Below are 25,138 nucleotides of genomic sequence, written 5' to 3' on the forward strand. Positions count from 1 at the left end.
TTGGAAACGGCTGCAAATGTCCAGAAAAGTCCACGTATAATTTTTGTTTGATTTCCTCAAATGCTAGGATTCTGACAATTGTACTGTCTCATTGTGCTTTCGAAAGCAGCTTGTCAACATTTGCCTAGTGCAGTTTTTGTTTTGTTTTTACAAAGCAACAGGCCCGCGCAAATTGTAGTTTTATGTGTCAAAAACAAGAGGAATTCATTCCATTTTAAAAACTTTCTGAAGGTTTCCGAAATTTTGTGAATCGTTAATTTTGTGTTGCGTCATCAATACCCGTGAATATCTGTCGTATATCAAAATTGGTTTTCTTTCCAGACTCTCCAACATTTATCACAATTTTCTAAAAAGTCCATCAGTTTTTCTTTGCAATACTATTTTTATGCTGATTTCCAGCTATGTACAACTTTGTAGTAAAGTTGTCTTCCGTCAATTTTATTATTGGTACATGCACGGCTGGATGCTACAGTCGGGCGGATTGTTACTGATGTACAAATCATAACACAGTCTTTTTAATTGTTATAACAAACGCTTTAATTTTTTTCATTCTTTTATTTATTGTTTCTTCTCTTTTTGATGACTGAGCAGGGAGGGGGGCGACCTTCAATTTCGGCCTCCTAATCCGGGCAGCGTGTTTTTGTTATTACACAAACATTTTTGGATAATTTCCTTTGTTTCACTGCCATTCTTCACGCTTCGTGGAAGCTTCTGTTGTTGAAATGCCGAAAGGTACTCCTTTTGAAAAAAAAAGTCCTCCAAAGCCACGGTTACAACGTTTATTCCGCTTGTGTTTCCCCAGCGTGTTGTGTAAAAAAAGTGAAAAAAAAAATCTCTTCCCGCGTTACGTCGTTCACTTGCATAAGTCATGTTCTATTTTGACCTATATAGTGAAAATAATACGTCTGATAACCAGACTACTTGAAATAGTTGCTCAGGTAACTACATGTATTTCAGGTAGTCTGGTTCTGGGTAAAAGGGGGAATCCCCGAAGCGTAGTGGCGGGTATAATAGATGTCCAGCATGCATAGACGGTGACTCAGTGGGTTAAAGGCATTTTATAACTAGTGTCATGGAAGCAACGTGGGGTGCTTGCATCACACAGCTAAAAAGATGTCGGGAAACGGTCGTGTCGTATTGAATTTAAACCCACTGTTAGAAGGTATGTTAGCAAGAATTTTGCGATCTCCGATGTGAGGGTAATTGGTTGGCGTATACTAAATAGTGTTATTGTTCGGATGTAACTTCGCAATCCCCTTCATATGATCTGATCTCCATACATGCAAAGCGGCGACCATGTGCCAGCTAGCGAAGTGGTCTTGGGAAGCACCGCTGTACTGGGTTAAATCGTTAACAAAATGGACACGAGATTTTCGAAAGAACTCTAGCCCCAGCGACAACTAGATAAGTAAAAGCGTCAAAGGCAACCCAAAAACAATCAGAGCCGACAAAAACGACCGCCAGAGCTCTTTTCAGAAAACAATTTTTTTCTACCACCCCCGTGGGCGTAATAAGTGTTAGCGTAAATCTTAACGACGCGTGCATCAGATGGACGTGTTGTGTCTACCTTAGGACCGTCAGACGGAAGAAACATTGGCCTAACTAATTACGCATTTGTACGGGTAGCCCCGAACCGCCGATAACCTCCGAGTCCCATGGTATGTGTTTCCCAAGTTCCCCGATTGGTTTCTGTTTTCCCCAGCAATTATCTGCAGTGTGTGCTGCATGCTGAAGGGCCATTGGGTCCTCCTCTGTTTCTCCTTCTCTATACCTATGTATTTGGCAAAACATCAGTCCCATCAAGGGTACGTCATTTGCAGATGGGTGTCTGAATTCCAATATCGCTCGATGTAGTGAGAAGCAAAGTTATCCTAAGCGATTTAGCAAAGGCGACAAATTCAGCAAGCAGTTTGAAGATGACACTCAGGACAATTAGATGCCAACCACTGCGAATCGGCACAAGTAGCTTTGCACTGGAAAGGACGGATCGAACAATCTTAAGAATATATCCATTGTAAACCAAACAAACAAAATAATAAACAATCACACTAGGAAACCTATTGCAAAACTGTAATGTATGGAAAATGTGATACATATTATGTATATAAAATAAAACGTGATTTCTTTTCTGTATACAGTATATTCAGTCACTGTACTATTCATCGGAATGCAGGCAGCCTTTTCCATCTTTAACTGCATAGTCAAAAAGCAAGTTTCTTGCTGGGTAAGCTTTATTCCCGTGTTTGAATCTTTGTATTTGGACCCAACCCTTTTCTCCTTAAAACTTGCGAATTGCATAGATATTTCAATAAATCCAAGATTCAACTAGACTCCCATTCACCTTTGATGGAAATGTCGGAACTGCTTTGCTCAGAGACATGTAGAAACATCATCATTTCCCTGACAGATTGCACCAATGCCCTACCTGCGGCCGGATATAAATCTGGCATGGTGTCCAACGAGAAAACAAGGTGGTGCACGAATCCTTTGGGATCAGGAAAGTTTCGTTCTGTGGACAAGGAGAAAGAAGACGGAACTCGTGCCAATATGTTTTACGTCAGTATGAACTAAATTCATGAATATAATTCGTGTCAGCATATGCTTTCACCTCTTCAATTCAACAGGACGAGCGAAACCTCAGGTCCGTGATCGCAACGTTTCTTCTTCTTTGCTTGATCGTGTACTCGGTGCACCGCTTCTTCTTTGGTCACCTGATTCTGCAAAGGTGACCGTGACTACAGTTTTTGCTGTAGGAAGTATCCAAGGCTGATTCAAACAACCGTAGAGTGTCATTTTGTCTTATTTGTCAGGTTTTAGTTTCAAAGCAAGATGTGGTGAAAAGAAACAAATATGATCCAACTTGTTTGTTTTGGCAGATCAAAAGAATGTTTTTCAAATCACCGTGAAGAACCTTTAACAGCTTTATTTCGGGTTGAATTATAGTTTGTACGTTTTACAACTGATTCTTCATTCTGGTTTTTCAGTTTGTCATTCACAACTTACAGCTTCGATGAACTGAGCTTATGGACTGTGTTCGTTGTGGTCTATGCCATCGGAATTACGGATTATGTCATCTCATACGTCGCCATGGCAACCAAGTGCGTGGTCATCGCTCTTCCAAGAGCTTGCCTGAGCTTCGAAAGAAGAGTAAGATATTGAAGTCTCGATTTGACGTTTAGAGCACTTTCTTGACGGACACGTTTAAATTTGGTCTCTCCCGTTTGATATTAGATCTAAAATGCTTGCCCGTAAAGCTTGTTGCTTCCTGCCCTTTTTGTTCACCATTCGCCTTGGCAAAGCGTAATTAACAATTGCACTGTGAAAATAAATGTTAATGTTTTAACGTCTTCCTGGTTACACTTATTGCACCTGTCGTGGTTTCGATTATCCAAAGCTAAACACGTTGTGATGATGCGTTCACAAAGCTAGACACAAAGACACATTTGGGTGTTAAATAACAAGACACAATAACACGTTTGTCGGGTGGTAGCACTTTCTGAACACTGAAACATCACTTTTATTTCCAAAAAAAGGTGTTTAATTTTATGAGGTTACAGGTTTAAAATTAATGCTAAGACACGTTTACAATGGAAGTTGGGTTTTCACATACAGAGAATTATTATATACACCAAGCTGGACTATTGAGGTCTGGCGGACACAATGGGGCGTCATGGGTAATCATTCATACTCCAAATTCATTCACTGCAGGGTCGATTCTTCCAGTTCATTGAAAGTCTTTATCAGCTCTACCAGTTTTTGATCCCCCTTCCTCTCTGGATATCATTTGTATCAGACAGCACCGGCTTGTACTGGTTTATCGGTGGTGTGTTGGGCTCATTGTATGTCATTTGGAAGGTAAAATTTCACATTTTGAATAAGGCTTGAGCTAATAAATTGAACTGATGAATTGCAGTGATATATTAGATGACGGAATCGAATGGCTTTGAGATGAAAAATTATATTTTAAGAACGTCCACGCGTGGACTAACATCTTATTTGGGGTTCACGTGCATTACTCATTCAGTTAAAACAGTCCTCTTTATTTCTTGTGATATAACAGCTCTTCGAGACGTATCACAAGCTTTGCAAGTGTAAAGCTTTTTTTAAAAGTATCTTGCAACATTCGGTAAGTGTTGTTTGTTATATCCTTGCATTTTGCACTGAATGGTACCAAGCTGTTTCCGAAAGTTGTTCAGAAAAATGTTAACGATCACTCGTTTTACACGATAGCAGACAGAGTATTTTCACCCTGACTTTTGGAAATGCTTCAGCGAACATTATTGATACAGCATTTTGCTTATAGAAAAGACTTTTTAGGTCCCGATCCTTTTGTTTTTCATGGTTTCATTCCTGATAATACAAGGTTCCTGTTATAACAAGGTAATTTGCCCAGTCCAAACAACCTCTTATTTTCGAGATTCGACTGTACTCTAAAGACCTGTGTTATTCTTGGAAAAATTAACGAACCTTATTCAGTGAGTGCTTAGTAACATTTAAGTCATAAATTTGCCCTTCTAAGCGCCTTGAAGGTAGCCTTGGGGTGCACTGCTCCATACCAAAGACACGAGGTACGTACAAGTTACAGTATACCTCTTAAACATTCCTTTTAACTTGATATTGTAACTGTTGTCTCCAAACTTGAAGTTCGAACTCAACTAGAAACTTTCTTTCTTATTTGTCAGCCTTACGGTAGTCGGCCTAGTTACGAGCGTATGCAAGAAGAACAGACGTGTCCCATATGCCTAGATAACTTCAGTAATCCAGTTGAGATACCCTGCATGGTAAACCACGTACCTAAAACAGAACCATCTGAAAAACCTTACAGTGATTTGTTTGCATGAGGAAGACTTTAGTTGTATTTCAGTGTAATAAATATGGCCAAGCTCAGCATTGGTAATAATGCTAGAGTGCAAGCACATGCGCTTTCCAATAGCATTATGCAACGGACATTACCGATTCATGTTAAACGCGACGCAGCACTTTATTACACAAAATACATCAGGTGCCTGAGATGACATGGTGGCCCTGGAGGGACATCGCCATCGTCAATGTTGACTTCAATGTTTGCGACCAAATTCACGACTCCTATCTCCGGTCGCAAATATTGCCGCATATTTTTTCCAGTAAGTTGTTATTCGGCTGGGCATGTTGCGTTGATTGGCTACCTTTCAATTTCTATGGTAATGCATTGTTAACTTTGAGTGCACAAGGAGAAACGCAAAATGACTACCCCTTTTTCAGAAATGCTATCAGTGAACAAAATAGTGGGTTCACAATTTGAGTAGAAGGATCTATAAAATTAGCAATGTCTTCCAAGACTGACATCACAGCGACAGCGTCTCCTGTTGTCCGGAAAAGCATGGACAATTTTTTAAATGGTTTTTAAAATGCATTTTTCAATACCTACATGTGCTAAGAACTTGTCAAACTGTTTTCATATATTGAACAAGAGTATAAAGTTGCACAAAAAGTGTCTCAAGAAGCTTCATCGCGTGGACCCGTTCAAGTAGTTTTCATCCATTTTGCGAAACAGAAAATGTTCTGCTTTTGTGATAAAGTTACAAGTTCTTTAGTAAGGAGGACATAAACTGATAAAGGTGTATTGCTTGTCTGTTTGTTTGTTTGTTTGTTTTTTTCGGCAGCACATCTTCTGTGAGGAGTGTGTGACCAGATGGTTTGACACCGGTAAAAACACCTGTCCGATTTGCATGGCCAGGGTTGCATACAGTCGCGAGTGGCGGGATGGTTCCACATCCAACAACTTTCCCTGGTTCTGATATCTGGCTTGCTGACCTTACACGATAACAGATGAACAAAGGAAGGAATTTTGTTTCCTGTCTTTTTATAAAAAATGAAAGATTTCTTAGAATGCGTTCACAGGCGCGCACACAAAGACTGTATAAAAACAAATACACACGACACTGAATAAAGAACAACCAACACTGAGACGGTGAGATGGGAGGTAGAAAGGGGAGGGTCGGGGAGGGGGAGGTGGGGAGAAAACTAAAAATGGGACCATGGGGAGTGAAAAAGAAAAGGAAGGAGAGGTCTGTAGGTAAGGAAAGTAATGTGCACAGGCCTAAGGAAGGGAAGGCTGGGGGGGGTAGGGAGGGCTTTGAGAGGAAGGAAGGGGTGGGAAGAACCAAGGACAGAAAAGGGATGGTAGAGGCCAGAGAAAAGGAAGGGGACGGGGCCTCGGCGGAAAGGAAAGAGGAAAGTGGGGAATAAAACTCAAATCCAACAATCTCAAGACATTGCGACTTAACTGCTGTTCTTGGAAGGCATTGAGCGAATTTGCCCCAAACACATCGCACATCCCATATAACGGCGGTTGTGGGTGGACGAAATTCTGGAGACAAAACCCTGCTTAGTCGCCTTAACATGGCCCCGAAGTTAAGACACACTAGATTTGGTTGCTACTAGTAGCAGTCTCAGTTTGATGAACAAGAATAGATATATAATTAAAAAGGTAAGAAAAAGAAATTGTGGATGTGTTTGTATGAATATGTTTGCACAAAACTTGTGAAGGCAGAGTTTTGTATATTGCTTGAGGTATCAGCTGAGAATTCATCAGGACACTATAGAAAAATTTAAGGTGCCAGGTGTGGACTGCTTCAATACATTTAGAATATATCTTAGGATACAGCAGGAGAACTGGGGAAGGAACTCTCCCCTCCCCCATCTCGCTTGTACAAATATTTCGACGTCTAGAGACTAGGTAACGAATGGGAACCAGTCTAGCACATTTGTTAAAGGAACCTTTCCATAGACATTTTCTCGGGGTGTCATGTACACGTACATGTATGCGGAAGTGGCAGAGAGTGTTCATGTACACAGTAAATGGTGCGGAACATGTAGGCTCCCAACACCTAATGAGTACCTGGCTAACGACACTTGGTGATGACAAACACCGGTCTTTTTTATCCACAGACATAATTATAAACGCATGACCGGAAGAGCGCATTCCAAACCGTCATGGACATTCTGTGATCTGTGCGGCACCCGATGGGCAAATTAACATTGCGCTATGGTCTTCAAACTGGACAAAGACACAAATGCATGAAGCAAGATATGGGACGGAGAGCGCCCCCTCCCCATTTTTGTGTTGGTTATTGTTTGATCGGAATCGCATGAATTCTTCACAGACAGAGTGTGTATAGGTATTGGACATGTAAAGGGGGTACCCCTCCGTCCCATATCTTGTTGGGTAGAACGAAATGCATGAGTAGACTGGTTCCCGTTCCGTACGTAGTCTCCAGACGTCGTACAGACGTCCTGCGAACTTATACATGTATGTACTGTACAATCGGCAGAATCCTGCATGGTGTATGTAAAATGAGGAAACGATGCCCACTCAATGAACAAATCAAGCAGGAGCTGATAGTGTTTTTTTTAACGTGATCTAAAATTTACCACTGATTGGAAATAAATGGCCTTAAAATGATTTATTGACGATAATCATTGAAAATAAATCACCACACTGTGGTTAATAGAGACTTGGCAAGGATAGGTACTTGTGTTTTATTCGCCTCCCCGCTGAAACGTATTTCATGTTAAAACATTGGTGGCCTGACAAAAACTTAAATTTCAGCATCCAAATTGACAGGGCAAATCGCACAGTACGGGACCAGTCCAGGGTAGCCGCGTTATTACGGTTCCCTCCATGCCGTTCGCGATCTTAACCCCTGGTATTATACAAGTTGGTGAGTTCATTCGGTTGCCACGTGTAAGTCAAACTTCTACGCACGTATATTCACCTCTTTCCACTTAGTTTGTGCGCATGCGCTGAAATTCGGCAATGTCGTGATCACGTTCTGTTGCTTATTAAAATGGCGAGGCCAGCTAGCAAACAACTGTACCAAAATCATCTGCAGAGATCTTCCGCATTGTGTAAAAGCTTGCTGAAATTATACCAGAGAAATCAGGCTTCAGATTTCATTTTGTGAAGTGTTTCTTGTTAATCATAAGTGACATATGGCTCTGTTTAAACTGTCTGGTATAATCGAGATCAATGGTCGTTACAACGGAGCCTTACGGGGACAGACAGAATGAGGATTTTTTATTTCGTTCCCTCAAATTATTATTTCGTTCCCTCGAAGTCATTTTGTTCCCACGAAATATCATTTCGTTCCCTCGAATTATTATTTCGTTCCCTCGAAGTCATTTTGTTCCCTCGAAATAAGATATTTCGTTCCCTCAAAATATTGTTTCGTTCCCCCTTAATATTATTTCGTTCCCTCGTAATACATGATTTCGTTCTCTCGAAATATTGATTTCGTTCTCTCGAAATTTCTTATAGAGCGTAATTTGTTACATTGTTTTGAACTTGACAATACATCTGTGAATATAATCCAAACATGCTTTGAATTACTATTCGTGTATTCAAAGCTTGATAATTTCCCATAATTACACCCTTCAATTTTGGCATTATTTCGTCTTAGTGATATTAATTCCAGTGTTAGTCCAAGACAGTGGAAATGTTATCTCTTAATTTTTGACGTACATAAATATATTTCTCATGGGACTTGCTATAGTAACACCACCGTCATTTAAACTTTGCACTTGTAACATCAAATACAAGTTTTTGTTGTAATTAGTGTCAACTAGTATAGGGGCCTACTTTGAAATTTCTCATTTGGCAAAGGAATAGACCAAAAATATTTTTGACACTGAAAAAGTCTACATTTCAAGAAGCAATTATTGTTTTAACTTGTTTTTTAAATCATCCTTGGCATGCATGAATATATTCTCACAACGGGGTGCGGGTGTCCTTCACGTGCGTTTCCAGGATTGTGGGGTTTAATGGGAGGGGGGGCTCGTGATCAAAAATATTTGAGGATCTTTTGTATTTATATAATTTTTAAGTTATCCATCTTTTGGGAGAAAAAATTACCCCCTAAAATAAAGCTCCCCCCCAAAAAATACACCTTAAATAACACTTCTCCTGTATCTTTTTCAATTATTAATTTCATTTTCCCCTTTTATTAAGAAAAATCACAGGGGGGGGGCTCAAGCCCCCAAGGCCCCCCAGGTGCGCCTCTAGTGTCCTTTTACTGATTACAAACATTCTGAATGCAAACATCAATAATGCAGTTGAAGTGATTTCGGGTTTTGACGCAATTGGTAGACATGCGCCAAGGCTGCTGAGAGACATTACAGACATGTACACTACGGGTTCATTGGTATTATGGCAAAAATGAAGATGGAAGCAAGGCTGTCAATTTCAAGTCATTGTAAGGATCTCTCGCTTGAGTTGAATGTACAAGTCCAAAGCTGACCCTGCATGTGTCTTGGGGAAAGTGATATCCATTTTCACCAATCAATGTACAACACGTCATAAACATCTTTGTCAAATAGATTGTTCTTTCTCGATGTACATTTGTCTTGACATGCATGCTTGAATGTGTTCATCAGACATCGGACACAGGCAGTCAATGGTGCCGTACAAATTCTGGTATGTAGTACATAACATCAGGACGACCATTTGGTGAATGGTCATTTCTTGATGGACGGATGAAGTGTCGATTCCACGTCGTGACTGTATTATCCAGATCACCCTGCAGTAACATACCAAATACGAGTAAATCAAAAGTTAAGATATTAAAACAATCGTTATCACAGCCAATTTATATTTGCAAAACGACAAACCGAATTCGGTTGCGCAATATAACCCGTGTAGACTCAATGTTGACAAAATATGTTAGCTTTTGTGTTCTGAGGGGACGAAATCAATATTTCGAGAAAACGAAATGAATATTTCTAGGTGACGAAATCGAAGGAAAGAAATAATAATTCGAGGGAACGAAATAATATTTCGAGGGAACGAAATGATTGCGAGGGAACGAAATAATACTTCTCAGCGGGCATTATCAAATGTTAATTAATACACAGTCACGTGACGCGTTTCGAGCAATAGGGACAGAAAAACTGTCTAAGGTATTTATGGATATGCATTATTGTTAAGCTATGATGATTATGGTTAAAATGTCATCCAGGGATTTTCAAAACCGTAAAGTGTTTCTTGATGTTCGTTTTTATGAAGTGTATTTTTTAACCGCGCACTTGTACGAAATAATTATCCAAACTGATTCTCAAGAGATGCATACTTTCAAGTTTGATTTTATATTTCACAAAACAAACTTCAAAATGTATCTTGGAAAATATTTGTTTCCAAAAACAGAAAGAACGTTTCTGAAGATGGATTCCGTTAAGAGTGCGCAATACTCAGCGGAGAATTGTTCTTGTCTCGGTAAAACTTTGATCAAGTCGCGAGAAAATGGTAGTAATAAAGTTGTTCATTTCATAAAGCAAGGAAACAGTAACAATCTATAAAAATTGGGCAAGTAGTCAACAAAAAAAGTAATTTTGAAAACATTTTCACTGAGCAAATTTTGAGTTCATCGACAACCGAGAATTGCACGACAACAGCATCGCAACAATATTCATGATTTTTGATGTCCCTTCATAGCCACCACCATCAGTCTCCTGCGAGAAATAGTCTGCTCCTATGGTCTGCTGTACACGTACCTCGCATGTACATGTACATGTACATGTTCACACGGTGTAGTACCGTATAGGTCATGCATGCACATTGACACACACACGTATATGTACATGTATTGATGTACGTCATTACGTACGTGGTTGCGCAAACCGTTTTCTGCAGCCTAGGCACAGAGTAAAGAAACATGCTGCAAGCAAGGTACACTGTTAAAGGTAGGGTATTTTGTGATGTGAGTTTGCCTCTAGATGTTACTTTTTGCCCAGTCCCAAGTTAGGATCACAGTCGTAGTCCTCACGTCAACAAGTTAGACCAGCTGACCTGAGCTGGCGTCCAACCAGCTGGCTATGATCCTATGTTTTATTCCTCTATATCCACGAAGGAATAAGATCATGAGACGGCGTACGTAGATGGGAAATCCCAACTTTGGTCGGTGAAAATGCAATTTTAAATCAAATACATCTGTTGAGAAAGAAATTAGGCCTTCTGAAAATTCACACGACTCTCCAAATCCAAGATGTTTGATGGGCTACAAACACAGCCAATGGCATGCTTCATATTAATGCATCCAACATTTTCAATTGTTGGCAATGCTTGGTCATTGTTGGTACATGGTGGGTGACAATGCATGACATGTTTTTGAGAAGTTTCTGTCGACTGATTGAAAAGAGTTCCCTACATTACTTGGTACCCAGTCATGCCGGTACACAACAAACTAGCCCAGGTTGGATGCCAGTCTTCATTTCATCCGTAATGTGGTATGGTCAGGGAGTCCACCTGGGCTAACATTAACAACAAACCCTTGGCCAATGAGACTGGTCTGAAAAATCTGAAATGCTTTCTTAGTACATACAGTGAGCCATTGTAAATTCCTCCATGTTTCAATAATGTCTCTGCTAAATTTGACTTCGTAGGATAAATCTGATGGCCGATAAACCATCGCTAGAAAAACCGGTGATGTCTCTATGTAAATACATACATGTACATGTACATGTATGTGGAACTCATTTCCAGGTGGCAAGCTCACCAGTCATCTCCATGCCAGCATCATTCTTCAGCACCCTAACTTGGACATTATGGTAGCTTGCCTACCTTTCCTCATGGATATTTTGGCTCCCGCAGAACTACATCATACATGTACCTGGTGAGCCCTGAGCTCAGAAGGCAATGACAGTGTCCCACCAGCTACATGTACCTTCAGCATGCGACAGAGGTCACCGTAACGGTCACCTTACCCCAAGAAAAAACTGATCTTCGCCCTGAAACATGCATAGGGAACGAGGATGCCCACACATATGCACTATACCAGTGAAATATAATATGTGTGACATTTTGCATTTGATTTTACTAGATGTAATGTCACTGTTATGATGTGAACAAGCAATGCTCTGATTGAACCAGATGCGATATTCAGACCAACATGTACCCCGACAATTATGGGGGCTCATGGTTCTGTCTCTCTGAGAGGTGGAGAGAGTAGGCAAAGTACCAGTTGACCTTAAATTGTTCATTTGCCGTTTTGGGATTTTTTCATTCAGTAAGTGCTAATTTCCCTCCCGTTGTAAGGTGCATGTTTCAATGTGTATGTTTTTTTGTTGCCGCTGTATTTTACAGGTTCAATGGAATAAACAGTCACCTGTTGATATTGTTGGAGCAATACTGACTGATATTTTACCGCGCTGAGATTCTCACTCAATTTACAACATGTAAGACAGTTATTACATAAGACAAGCTAGAACAGATAGCGACTGGACAAATGCAATCTCCAACATGTGAGCTGCTCAAGAAAAGAAAATTTAAACAAAAATTGAAAAGGCAACGGCTTGAGCAACATGGCTTCCGCTGGTGAGCAGCGCCCTCTGACAGATCGTCTGGAAAACGTACTCCAGGGGTTTATCCCCGGACTGGCGACAATGGAGGACCCGGCCCGCCCTGTTGCTGTGGGGCAGGGACGGGATGCGATAATCATTGACATGCCGGCCGCAACGAGCCCTGCAGAGGAGAACAGGAACGGGGCCGGCAGTCCCAGTGAGGGGGCCAGTGCTGAAGGTGGGGATGGGGACAACGGGGAGAGGCCAGGGGGTATCCCTGATGGACACTTGAGGGCGCTCCGACCGCTGATGGAACGCACCCTTCCGTTTGTGCTGATCTTGCTGTTGAAAATCCTGTATGACCATAGGCTGGGTGAGTGACTACCCTGAAGAATTTTGGGTCTCTGTGTTAGTCTCAAGCCAAGATCCATCAGGGACCATTTTTCAACCGCTACCAGGCTACATTTGCCCGGTAACCTTGCATAAAATATTCCCTGGGCACCATGCAAAAATTGACCCGTGGCTGACAAATGGTCCCAGAGCGAACTTGGCCTCGGATGCAACTAACAGTAACACATGTCTCAATGTCTACCTCAGTAGCAGGTGCGGTCGTAATTTCCATTGACACATTTGTTACTTGACAGCCCTCAGCCCAATTTCCAGTGCTGCTGATCACTCAATTTTATGCTAACAGTGGCTCCGCATATTTCAGAGAGACTCTAAGCAGCAAGTGCAGCAAAAGGCGCGCTCACAACAGATGAAAACTTTGCTTAACTCAGGGATGTAACAATGGAAATCTATTCTTTATGCGGGCATAAATGTTAGCACAACCCCGCTAAGCACCGCCTTGAAATAGTGCTCACAGTTAGCAAACTTTTATGCTGTTAATAAGTGCAACTTTTCAGCTAACTCTTAAGTGGTGCTGTGAAATTGGGCCCAGGTTTTCAGAGACCGTGTAAACATTCAGCACCTTTCATCAGACCAGTCTGTTTCTCGTGATATTTCTTCTCCCTTGGTCAGTCTTGATTCAAAATGTTACAAAAAGCATTTTGGCCCCAAACCTGACTCAAGTTATTTTGCCAATTGAAAAGTTGTGTAACTCTATCCTGCCTTGTCTACAATGGTATTCTAAAGGAGTCCTCATAGTCTCGAAACTTCAGTCTGTGCTCTCACTGAAAAACATTTCTGGATGAATGGATTTGATTATAACATCCAAGCAATTCTTTGGCGTTTGGTATTCCTCAGGTGTACTGGTTCTCATCGGAATGGGAGCAGCCTTTTTCCATTTCAACAGCAAAATCAAAGAACAGATTGCTCAGAGGGTATGTGTCTTTGCTGTCCTGTAGTCTTTGTCAATCTCTTACTCGTACACGTACACAGACAATTCACCAGTGTCATACTGCTCAGGCAATCTAGCAATGAAGTAAGCATTTTAGTGAAGTGTCTGCTCTTAACACAGTGACTGCCGCGCATAATTTCACACGGCGTTCCCCATTTGCCAAGCGTTGTATGTATGCTCACATATTAACAGGTACTTTTAAGATGTCTATTTGAACAAGAGCATTTTACATATGTATGACCTCCACACTGCCAGCAGTGTATTTGTTGTGTTCATCAGTGATGCAGGTGTATTCAATTTACATTACAATAGCCTTTCATTTCCTATGAGTATACTTGAAGTGACAGAATCCGGTTAACCTGTTACTTTGAGTATAATCATAGTTGGCAGTCAACGTGTTAAGTTCTACCATGATCATCATCCCCCTTTGGGGAATGATAATTGCTTAACTTCTCAACCAAAACATGTGTTAGTTTAGTATTAATAAGTCACTTCCAACAGTGAATCATAAAAGCATGTCAGCCCAAGTTTAGATGGGCAGGTTCTGGAGGCATCTCTAACTTGGAAACAATGCACTGTAAATAAACATGTACCTGCAGTACCCATCAGGACTCAACAGAAGGGGCAAATAGAGAGAATGGCAGAGGATTAAATATAAAAACACAGTTCAGTGGGTATGACTGTCAGAACCTGTGCTTTTTGTCAGTTTGTTCTCAAATTTTTGAGAACGTTGTGATATTTCTGTGCAAAAATGTGAAGGTTTTGTCAGTCCTGAGACAAAAATACCATTTTCAGTTGGTAAATTTGGTGTTTTTCACTAATCCCTTTCTGGTGTGTCATTTCTGACAGGACAAGCGGAGCTTGAGGTCACTGCTGTTCATGTTTCTCCTGCTACCTGTAAATGTCGTCTTGGTCTACTATGTTTTTGCAGATCAGCAGCTGCCCAAATGGTGAATGTAACCAGTTTTCTGGGAGAGATTATACCCAGCCTATTCCAGCAACCTTTGGACCGAGGATTTTATCCGTGCTGCATTTTGACAGCAAGATGTGGCACTTGTGAAGATTATTAGATTCATATCAACATTTACTGCATCTGTTTTTAACATTCGAGCTTAATTGAATCAAATTAACCAGCCGTTTTTGTTCTAATTTGAAATCGAAGGAAAGCAACATATGATGCGGACTTCCTGCATTCGCCCCAGAATACACATGTAATACAGTCTAGACAAATTCGTTGACCATGGCAACACTATCACTGGGAGCTCTGTGATGACTGTTGTATGGAGCCATTGTTTCACGACAGCCGCTCCATACAAAATCAGCTCAATGCTTTCTGCCATTGAAAGGGGGCTGTCCAAAATGCGTTGTGAAATATCCCTGGATTCATCTATTTGGGCTCCTTTGTATTTCACCTTCCCCCCCAAAAAAAGGTTCAAATCACTTCATAATACTAAATTGTCCTAAAGTTGCAGCCAGAAAACACAAAAAAGCAGTCTAGTTTTCTAAATGTCAACCGGGGCATGTTTCCTTCACTGCTCAAGCCCAAATATCAAGTGACTCACGTCAGTATTAAGCACAGTTTGACACAGTTTAAAGTGCTAAATATTTGGAGTGGGGACTCGAGGGACTGCTCCCCCTGCACAAAAGTTATCCAGCAGGTACGTTCTTGCAGCGGGTTGCTGGAGATGACTGGATGTTACATGTGAATTTCAACTGTCAACTTTGAGAAGATAAATGTACTACTGGCAGCAGAAGCAGGGTGGCCATGGGGCCAATGGCCTCCCACTTTTTCAACTCATGCCTCCCCTTTTTGCAGAGCCTATAATGGGTGGGGTTTAATGGATTGGCCTATTAATGGCGGATACCTGATGGCCTAATAACTGGGCCCCCCCCCCTCTTTGAAAAACATTCCTCCGCCGCTGACATGTATTCCAAAGTGAATCATTCTTTCTGTGCTAAGTACATTGTATGCATATGCCCATATGTTTGTTACATATTCTGGTGGATTTACTCATACTTGTTTCACATATGAAGTGTGGACTTTCCTTTGTTCCGTGGTTAAGGTAACTTGGGAAAAGTGCTCCCTTTTTGCTCCATTTTCTCCCACTAGGATAACTCCTTTGTTCTGGATTGTTGATAATAATTTCCTGGACTGTTCCTCTTCATTTTGTCACAGATAACCCCAACCCCAAAATACCTTTGAAGCTGTTTTTCAGAGAGGGGAAAACATTGTGTGGACATGTGCGAGTCCACACAATGCTATCGCACTCTACATTATGTGGACTTCTTTTATGCAGAGGTCCACACTATGTATGCCGCACCTGCATATGTACCTTTACACTCAAATTAGTATTTATCGAAATGATAATTGATCGTTTTTGTTTCTGTTTCAGTTTGATATTCCTAAAACCCAACTTTGAGAAAACAGATTTCTGGACCCTGCTGTGGGTCATCGGAATCACTGATTATGTCATCAAGTATATCACCATGGCAACCAAGTGTTTCGTCACTGCTCTTCCAAGAGTTTGCCTGAGCTTCAAAAGAAGGGTAAGCGTGGAGAAAATAAGGCTTGAGTTTTCTTGTCTTCATATGAAGAGTAAAGTCTGAGATACCAAGTTAAATAATTTTATTTGTTGTGGCCATTGTAGACTTCCTTACCCTTGAAAACATTCAACTGTGTAAGCCTAATAATATACCTTATTTACAAAGAAGCCATTTTTGATCATGTTCCCTGAATCTGGCCAACACAATGTACATGTAATATGATAAAAGGGATCGTTCCGGGTTAGTTTGAGTTCCATAATAAAAATAGAAATAGTAAGCCTCGCTTTTAATTCTATATGGTCGATTTGTGAATAATAATAAAGTAAAAAAATGAATTTTGCAAATGCTGCATGTTGAATTAAGGTCAGGGTAATTTCCATGTGCATTGACTTATCCAGGAAGACAAAGATACATCAAATTAAAACTGAGTCATTTTGGTATAAGGTATAAGAGTTACTTCACAGGGACAGTCTATCCGAGGGATGCTTAAGGAGGCCAGACGCACAGCACTCAGTCTAAAAGGTCCCACAAGGCCTGCCGTTAAAGGTCTGGGGCCGGTTAGTTTCTTCACAGGTCGGCTAACCTCTGGGAAGTGAGGGGACGGTGGTGCTGAGTGTCAGGTCAAATGAGGGGACAAAGACGCTGAGAGTCTGGTCAATCACCTACATCCCGCCCTTTAATTGAATAAAGCCAATTTCATCTTAATCACTGGTAAACACTTCCTATTCTTTTTTTCCTTTCCAGGGTCGACTCTTCCTGTGCATCGAAAGCATCTCTCAGTTTTACCGGTTCCTAACTCCCGTCCCCATCTGGATGGCATTCCTGTCAGAGGGCACCGACTCACACTGGTTATTCAGCTATGCGTTGGTCCTTTTATATCTCATGGTCAAGGTATGGGGGAAAAAAAACTCCTCGGGAAAGAAAATGTGAAATGGAGAACCGTCTTCAGGTTGTCCTTGAAAATTGTCTGGTATAACATTTCTTGAGCACTTTGTGTCAAGCATTCATGTTAATGTACATTCTTCTTGCTCTGAGATGCTATGATATGTATTTCTTTTAAATGTGGGGTGAACATTTGCATGATAGTTTGCTTTTCTTCTAGAGTTGAGTCAATTTGAATAATGCACTACTCGAATATTTGACCTTCAGTTTGATGAAATATCCGAATTTTCGGCAGATTGTTGATCAACGAACCATACACAAAATCAGTTGCAATAACGCACACAATTTTACATTATAATCAATATAATAGCTTCTCACATCTCGGAGTATCTCTAGCCACGATTTAGCAAGATTTAATAGGTGAACAATACTTCTTGCCCAGTTGAAAATTTCTATTGCTTTTAAATTGTTAATGAATAATTTACTGTCTGAATCCTTGAAAGATTTCTGTCACTTTTTATTTAAGTCTGCTTGAAACAAGCCTCCATAGTGCAATTATTCTCATTTAAAACAAAAGAAACTGTTTTCTTTCTTTTCATGAATTTTGCATTTGAATATTCAAATTTGGAAATTAATATTGGAATATTCGATGATTGAATATTCGATCATTCTGATATTCGGCACAGCCCTATTTTCCTCTCCATTTTCTTTGCAACAGGCCTGTATAACATATTCCAAGATGTTCGAGTGTTTTGCAACAGTCAGAAATGTCCTGAAAGATTCAGTAAGTTAAAGGCACTCTTAATGCTTTGCTTTTTGCCTTGTAAATTTGGGATGCCCCCAGGTCTTGCCAACGGTTATTCCGAATGACCATGAAAAGCCCTCGGCCATTACTAAGGGATTTGTGTAGTGAACAGTGAACTATAAATGATTAGATCTATTGGCAGGCAAGGAAGTGCAACCCGGAACAATTTCTTTCTTATTATCAGCAATACGGCAGCAGGCCTAGCAGCGAGCAGATACAAGTCGTGGGAGAGGCATGTCCTATATGCCAAGATAACTTCAACAATCCAGTTGAGCTACACTGCAAGGTAAGCCACAGGGCCAAAATGAACAGCATCTGAAACCTGTCAAAGAATTTCTACACTGTGGCAGTGGAAGGCATTATATTTACTTCGGCCATGCACAGATACATTGTCTCTGAAGTCAAATCTTCTAAGGAACTACTGCACTTTTTTCCCCAGAAAATTTATCGCTGGCTTTGTTTGTTCATCAGATTCTTGTAAAATAAAAAGAGTGTCTGTTCTGAGCAGGATCAAGATGAGGATGGGGTGTGTTTTTACATAGAAAAGACAGTCCATGGGTAGGAACTCACTGCCTGCATGTGCAGGTTCATGTACATTTGATGTAGGATTGGCTAAGCGCCTGCGAGCAGTTTCTATTTGAATGTGCAGTATGTACAGACATTGTGTGTGTGCACGAGGCCCAGTTGAGGAACATTCCAGCAGCCTGTCTCTTGTTTGCCGGCGAGGGTGCACTTCAACTCGCAGCAGATAGCTTTTTCAGCATGCCTTATTTAGGACAGCATCAGAGTGTCTCTAAGAGCAACCACTCGTTGGTGCCTTATGAAGCGTGAATTATTGGAGGGATTGGTAGCATGCAAAAGTGTTGATCTGAAAATTGTTAGATTAATGTGATTAGATTTATGCTCAATGATTGTAACTTACAATTTTACAACATCAGCCAGATAATGGACGGAGGAATCATCTTTTTATAAAAACACAGTTTGAAATTAGAGAAATTAATTTAATGATAATCTGCATTTGTCCTATTTTCCTGCAGCACATTTTCTGTGAGGAATGTGTGACCATGTGGTTCGATCGGGAGAGAACATGCCCTATGTGTAGGGCCAAGGTGGCCGACAGTCCCCAGTGGCGGGATGGCTCGACTACAGGCATCATCCAGTGGTTCTAGGATCAGGCTTACTCTATGCCCGCACAACCAGATTGACGAAGGTAAGAATTTACTCTTGTGTTTTTCTACTGGTCGCATGTTTTACACATTCAAATACAAAGTTTTCAGAACCGCTTTTGGGAGCAGCTCAAAGTTCCGGACACTTGGAAAAAATTTTCAGAGGGCATGAACTGTTTAGATGAACACTTTTCACGCTGAAAATTGCCTGGGTGCACCAGGTGAACTGAAATGAGGAGGGATGATAATCTCCTCCCCCCCCACAATTCTTCTGCTCAATGACAGATTTGATCAAGTTTATTCTGTGGACTACGGCATCAGACACACCTTATGTACAAGAGTTTGTTTTTTTCTGTGACTTGTTTGCAGGCACACTGTGCCGCCTGACGATTTTGAGGCCACACTTCTACTTGGCCCAATGGCTCTTTACGATGTCATATTGCTAGAGATCCATAGAGGCAGACTGGAATAAAATTGGGTAAAAATGCGACTTACAAATTCAGGCTCTGTCAACTGCTTGCTGGGTTATTTTGGATATTAACTAGCGACGAAAGGGCTAAACATCATTTCCCTGGGCACTGTGAAATTTTAAAGTTGAGAAGTCAAGCGCATGCTATATAAACAAGCAGCTCGGTGGAGAGATTGTAATCTTCATTCAGAGTTTACCTGTTTATCACCCATCGGTTACCAACTAACTTCCCAAGAATTCCCATTGTTCAGCAGCTGAAGCAAATGGAGTGAAAAAGATTACAGGTTAAAAAAAATTACTAAAAGTTGGAAGGTCTGATGTTGTTTCCATCAAAATGTTGCTCAGATTAGCTGCGTATTCACCCAATTTCCCCCATTGCCAATAGTTTCATGCTCGGCTTGTCTAACTGTTCATGCATACAATTTGCATGTGTCAGTGTGTATAGCATTCAAGTTGTGTTGGCAGCATGCTTTGCTCTTTTTCACTGGAACATCAATCTCTTTTGTGTTTCGCAAATACAACCTACTTGCTTTTACAATTACCTTAAAAAGAGATAATCCCTGCTTTCCTAGATAAAATATACCCTGTCTACTGCTCATTTAGAAGCTCCATTTTGGAACATTAGAATCCATGGTATCGTCTAGACTCTCTTGTTTTCCAAATCAATATTGCTATTTTGGATTTGGTGGCTTAAACCTGTAACATTTTCAGAGTTCAGGTTTATGTAAATTACGTCAAAGAGTATTTGCATAAGCATGCCTGATTGGCTGTTCCGTGTATTTATGCTTACTTGTTATGCAGAGTGTACATGATCATGTTTGGATCATTATGGATGATCAGAAATAACTCGTACGTGATCATCATAGATCGAACTGTGCTTCTACAGAGGTTAAAGCGCCTTGGCCAATTCATTCGGGATTGAGTTCATTTTGGTTTTCCATATTAAGTGATTAGGATCAGTCCAATCACCTGTCGATTATGTATGGGTTCTTTGACCTCCTTTTTCTTGTACATGGTCTTTTTCCGGTTAATAATTGCAACGTTTCATTGAGGCTCTACAGTGTATCGACTTCTGATGTCGTCATAATTAGTGCCTCTAGGAAATGGGGAAATATTTAGGACCGAGTCTCAAACTAATTGTAATATTCACTTTTACTTGTCTTCTCTATTGAAAATCCAATTGAACTCAAGCGTATATGTACAGCAAATACAAACATGTACAGTTATGATAATAATTCTTACCGTACAGAGCTGACGGGACTAATACAGTCAGTTTCGTGCATCAAAATTACAACTTAACCAGCTTTTAAAAATTTAAAACGTTTTTTAATAAACTGTTCATTTGTGCATACATGTCTGTGATACTTATGATTTTATTCATTTCTTCCTCGCTCATAAATCTTGCCACATGTTACTTCTTTCTTTGAGGAAATTACAAAAACAATTACATTTTCCCGAATGTACGAATAACAAGGGACATAAAAGCCAGAACGTTTGAAAAACTTTGTACCGTAAAAACAGCAACAGCAGAATTCATTGCTGCACAAGTAATGAATGTTTACCAATGCAGCGGTAAGGGTAATTCCACGATGATGTGGCAGATTTAATGGTCTAATCCGTGAGGTAAAGCCGAGTGGAATGGAACACTCAGCCTGTCTCTGAAGGAAGTTATTTCTCCAGTTTTACAGGAATGAAACATTCATTGTTTGCTTTATACAGCGTGAATAAACCCTTCCTGGTGAACAAGTCGTGTTGCCTTTTCCCTTCTCAGTCCGGGATAAAATTGCGACGTGATGTTGTCGCGCTCTGATCGTGTTTCAACAGGGGTTTCTTCCAAATTGGTCTTATCGTATGACAGCTTCCTGGTTTCTGTATGTTTGATAATTAGAAATTGCGAAAGTGCTGTGTTATTATTGCTTGCAAAATTAACAAGGACGAGTTATGAACCGCACCACACATTACAAGAGCCCACGTGATAGCACTTTATCAAAAGGCCGATTTTGTTTGTACAGGGAATCATTGTGCGAAACTTGAATAAAAAGAGAGAAGCTTGAGAACAGTATTAATGTTTTGTGAGACTCTGCCTATGATTTAGCAAAGTCAAATAGTCAAAAGGCCTAAAACAAAATGACACAAAGGATGTAATGGTTTGGATAAGAGTCTCGTCCCAGCACAAACCATCTTGACTTTTTTTCGGTTACTCGCGCTTAATGGCACTGATTTCAAATTCTTCAGGCGCGTACGTTAAACCGACTCTTCCCTTCAGAGACAGCGGTGGTGAGTCGTCTGGCTGCTCGAAGGTAAACTGATGCATGAAGTAGCTGAAGAAGATCACCAGCTCCATCTTTGCCAGGTGCTCCCCGATGCAGCTACGACGACCAACGCTAAACGGTATCAGCTCGTCTGCTTGAACAGCCTCTCCCTTCTTGTTCAGGAATCTCTCGGGTTTGAATTGATCTGGTTCTTGCCAGACGTTTGGGTCTCGGGCGACCGCCCATAGGTTGGAAAGGAGGAAAGCACCCTTGGGAATCGAGAAACCACGGAACTGGGTATCGGAGGCGGCAGCATGGGCAACACCCAAAGGAGCGACAATAGCCAGTCGCTGCACCTCCCAGATAACCGCTCGGGTGAAGTTCAGTTGCGATTTGTCCGCCATCCTGGGCAGGCGGTTGCGACCAACTACGGCGTCGATCTCGGCTTGAACTCGCTGCTGGATCTTGGGATAGACAACCATGTACAAGAGGGCCCACTGGAGAGTGGTTGCTGTCGTCTCTGAGCCTGCTGTAAAAAGATTCGCCACGGTTCCAATAAAACTTTCTTCACTCAGATGATTTTGCTTGGCACCGGCTTTGTCTTTAGCTTCATTAATTTTGATTGCATTCAGAAACTCATCGATGAGATCGTTCAGATTATCAGCATCGAATGCAGCACGGTGTTTGTCGATGAGACCAAGGAAGAAATTACGAAGCTCTGCAACATTCGATTCCAACTTATCAATATGTATGAAAGGCAGATGGCGAAGAACTGGGATGAAATTGAGGACGCCACCCACACCTAGCAACTGGAAATTTTCGCCAATTAAGCTAAGAAGTTTCTGGAAATCCTTTTCGTTGTAATCGTATCTCTTGCCAAAAATGACAGAGCAGATGACATTGGAAACTGCGTTGCTGAGGAGAGATTTGGGGTTAAAAGGTTTCCCGTTGAAAGCAGACATCTCCTTCATCAGTGCTTCAGCTTCCTCTCCTATCTTCTCTTCGAAGCTCGTTTTACCCACGCCGAAGCTCCGTAGAACAGTCAGAGAAAATCGTCGAAGATCAGTCCATTTTTCGCCAGATGCCGATGCTACACCTAACGAACCGGAAAACAAAACAAGACAATTGGTTAAGAGGTAGCCTTGACCAAGGTGTTGGGCGAATGTGGCCTACTGCATGTATACGATTGTGTCCACCTGCTAACGCTCGTCAGGTTGGCGTAGTGGGTCTTTCTTCGCCTTCTAGCTCTGCGATCCGGGTTCGATTCCTGGTTCGGTCCACGTGTGGGTTAGCTTTTTATTCCCTCCGTAATTCCGTGAGTGTTACCCAGAACATTCTTCTGCGGTTTTCCTCCCACCTCTAAAACTGTAACTACTTTATCAGTATCTCTACGGGTTTCTTTAGCCTTGCGATCTGCAGTGCATAGGCCGCTTCTGAGGAGTCCTTGGTTTCATTGCAAAAAATGATAACATTAATGCCCTTTGAAATGTGTTGTGTGGTAATAAACAAATCCAGCGGAAGCCCTTACTGCAGACCCATCCTGTTCACATGCATGTGGTACATACGCTCTCCTCCCCGACCAATGGGCCTCGAGCTGGACCAAGAAAAGGCGTCGTTTTTCATCACTGGATACTCCATTGGTCGGAACTGAATTTTGCTCGTTCACGAACGACAAGGAAATGCACGCGTCACGGTCGCGTTGCATGCAGTACCAACAAATTGAAAACTCCCGAACAAGGTGGCTCTCTTCAACCGATGAGGGGGTGCTTCTACTCGAGGCGGATTGGGTGTCTTGACTTGCCAAAGTGAGCTCGCGCTCAAGTTTTGTGGACGTTCCTGAGGGTGCAGACCACTAATTCAAGTGAGAATTACTGGCCAGCTCATGAGCATTAAAAGTGCCCTCCACAGTATCTTTTGAAAAAGGAGATTGTTTGGCCGCCCCCAAAATGGTGAGATTGTGTAAATCGTTGCAGGATCAACTCCCTGGGTCTTTGAGCTTTCACATGAGAGTAGAATGGCTACGGTTGAAAAATGGTCCTAAATGCCCGAGTAAGTTGAGGGTTGCCACTTGAAAAATGGCTGCAATCAGACTTCGGAAAAATCATTTTTCGGGGGGTGATTTGTTTTGTGGGAATAATTAAGCATGTAATTGGTTAACCCACAAAAAAATTTAAAAGAACTGAAAGATTAGTGACCAGACAATAATTTCATTTGTGTTTCAGAAATCTCAGGGATGCTGGCATGCATGTTATTGGGCCCTGAACAGTGCCGACTTTACGCTCTTTTCAATGGGGCCTGAATAGTGAACTGTACATGTACACCCCTGCAATGGCCTCGCAGGAGTGGCGTCTCGAAAGGCCACGCGTGATACGTACACTCACACGTACAATGTACGTATACACCCAATTGTACGTATACAGTTCATGTACGGGCACTGTTCTCATGCATTGCGCTACGTAACTGTACTGTGCGTTGTGTCTGTATGCGCAGCCTGCTTTGTGGGTTTGTCTGATACCTTGTTTTTCCCCCTGGTCTATGGTTTGTCTCAGTACCTAAAGCGTATGGGGTTGGTGCGCCCCACGGTGGCTTGTTTGCCGAGTGTGCTGTGGGACCTGTGCGTGAAGTATGGTAATCTTCCTTCGACTATAAAAAGTGCCGACACCGCCTTGGACAAGGCTAGGGAAAGGGGGAATATCTAAACATGTGAACCCAAGGTCGTTCCACAGGCCGTTCACCAGTAAAGGCACTGAGAGATTTTGACCTTTTGGACAGTCAAAGAAATTTCATGTCAGCCTTTTCTCAAATTACCTTCACTTCTGAAGAGCTCAGTGAAGAGCATCTTAGGTCTGTCATTCAGCTGAAGATGCTGGAAAGCTTCCTTCACGGAAGTGTAGTCATTGAGGACCACCACCGTCTTGTTGAGGACCCTTACTTGAAACACGGGCCCGTACTTGGCAGCATAGCTCATAAAGAGATCGTGGGGCAGCACGCCCCGTCGCATTTCACGTACGATGGCCGGAATAGAGCCGATGAGTGGGAATCCCCAGGGGCCAGGAGGGAGATTCTTAGGTCGCCCGAAGAACCAGCGAAAAACAAGGAGAACAGCCAAGCACATCAACACCGCGCGGACGTTTAGGAACCACAATGCATCCTGAAGATGGGACATGGTTTCCGCTGTCGCTGACGGACCGAGCTGATTCTGTTAAATTCAAAATTACTGAACTTAAAATTGATCGAGATTCAGAAACTCAGTGTGTGTCGCAGATGCAACAAGCCAGCGACTGATTTCAGTGAAGCCGTAGGGTATCACACCAGTGACGTAGCTAGGATTTTAATAGGGGGCGGGTCAAAAGGGGCAGCAGCATCTTG

General features: G+C 41.6%; 3 protein-coding genes across 10 annotated transcripts; 2 read left to right on the forward strand and 1 right to left on the reverse strand.

Annotated features, from left to right (window-relative positions):
• The first annotated feature begins 1,007 nt into the window (after positions 1 to 1,007).
• On the forward strand, positions 1,008 to 7,504 carry LOC110982027 (E3 ubiquitin-protein ligase RNFT2-like). 7 transcript variants are annotated; one of them, XM_087141591.1, is made up of 9 exons: positions 1,008 to 1,162; positions 2,139 to 2,224; positions 2,625 to 2,725; positions 2,985 to 3,147; positions 3,794 to 3,855; positions 4,061 to 4,126; positions 4,520 to 4,568; positions 4,683 to 4,781; positions 5,643 to 7,504. In XM_087141591.1, exons 1-9 carry the CDS (start codon positions 1,114 to 1,116, stop codon positions 5,775 to 5,777), a joined length of 810 nt encoding a protein of 269 aa, XP_086997717.1. In that variant the 5' UTR covers positions 1,008 to 1,113; the 3' UTR covers positions 5,778 to 7,504. The 7 variants fall into 7 exon arrangements, 6 of the variants coding, with proteins under 6 accessions (XP_086997717.1, XP_086997718.1, XP_022095851.1 ...); XR_015426535.1 differs by having other exon boundaries at positions 1,011 to 1,162; positions 3,709 to 3,855; positions 5,643 to 5,657; XM_087141592.1 differs by lacking the exon at positions 4,683 to 4,781 and having other exon boundaries at positions 1,010 to 1,162.
• A 3,054-nt stretch (positions 7,505 to 10,558) lies between these two features.
• Positions 10,559 to 20,870, forward strand: LOC110982010 (E3 ubiquitin-protein ligase RNFT2-like). Of its 2 annotated transcripts, none has more exons than XM_022240122.2 (10): positions 10,559 to 10,716; positions 12,116 to 12,685; positions 13,558 to 13,634; positions 14,501 to 14,601; positions 16,045 to 16,198; positions 16,940 to 17,086; positions 17,796 to 17,861; positions 18,067 to 18,168; positions 18,920 to 19,092; positions 19,418 to 20,870. In XM_022240122.2, exons 2-9 carry the CDS (start codon positions 12,334 to 12,336, stop codon positions 19,049 to 19,051), a joined length of 1,131 nt encoding a protein of 376 aa, XP_022095814.2. In that variant the 5' UTR covers positions 10,559 to 10,716; positions 12,116 to 12,333; the 3' UTR covers positions 19,052 to 19,092; positions 19,418 to 20,870. The 2 variants fall into 2 exon arrangements, with proteins under 2 accessions (XP_022095814.2, XP_022095815.2); XM_022240123.2 differs by having other exon boundaries at positions 10,568 to 10,702.
• A 700-nt stretch (positions 20,871 to 21,570) lies between these two features.
• LOC110982009 (cytochrome P450 2J4-like) lies at positions 21,571 to 24,946 on the reverse strand. The gene is made up of 2 exons (XM_022240121.2): positions 24,578 to 24,946; positions 21,571 to 22,865 (listed from the first exon to the last, which is right to left on the reverse strand). The coding sequence occupies exons 1-2, from the start codon at positions 24,933 to 24,935 to the stop codon at positions 21,715 to 21,717; spliced, it is 1,509 nt and encodes a 502-aa protein (XP_022095813.2). The 5' UTR covers positions 24,936 to 24,946; the 3' UTR covers positions 21,571 to 21,714.
• Positions 24,947 to 25,138: the final 192 nt, after the last annotated feature.

The sequence above is a fragment of the Acanthaster planci genome, linkage group LG09 (genome assembly GCF_054643075.1).
Source record: "Acanthaster planci isolate LZ-2023a linkage group LG09, COTS_SCS, whole genome shotgun sequence".
Classification (NCBI taxonomy): domain Eukaryota; kingdom Metazoa; phylum Echinodermata; class Asteroidea; order Valvatida; family Acanthasteridae; genus Acanthaster; species Acanthaster planci.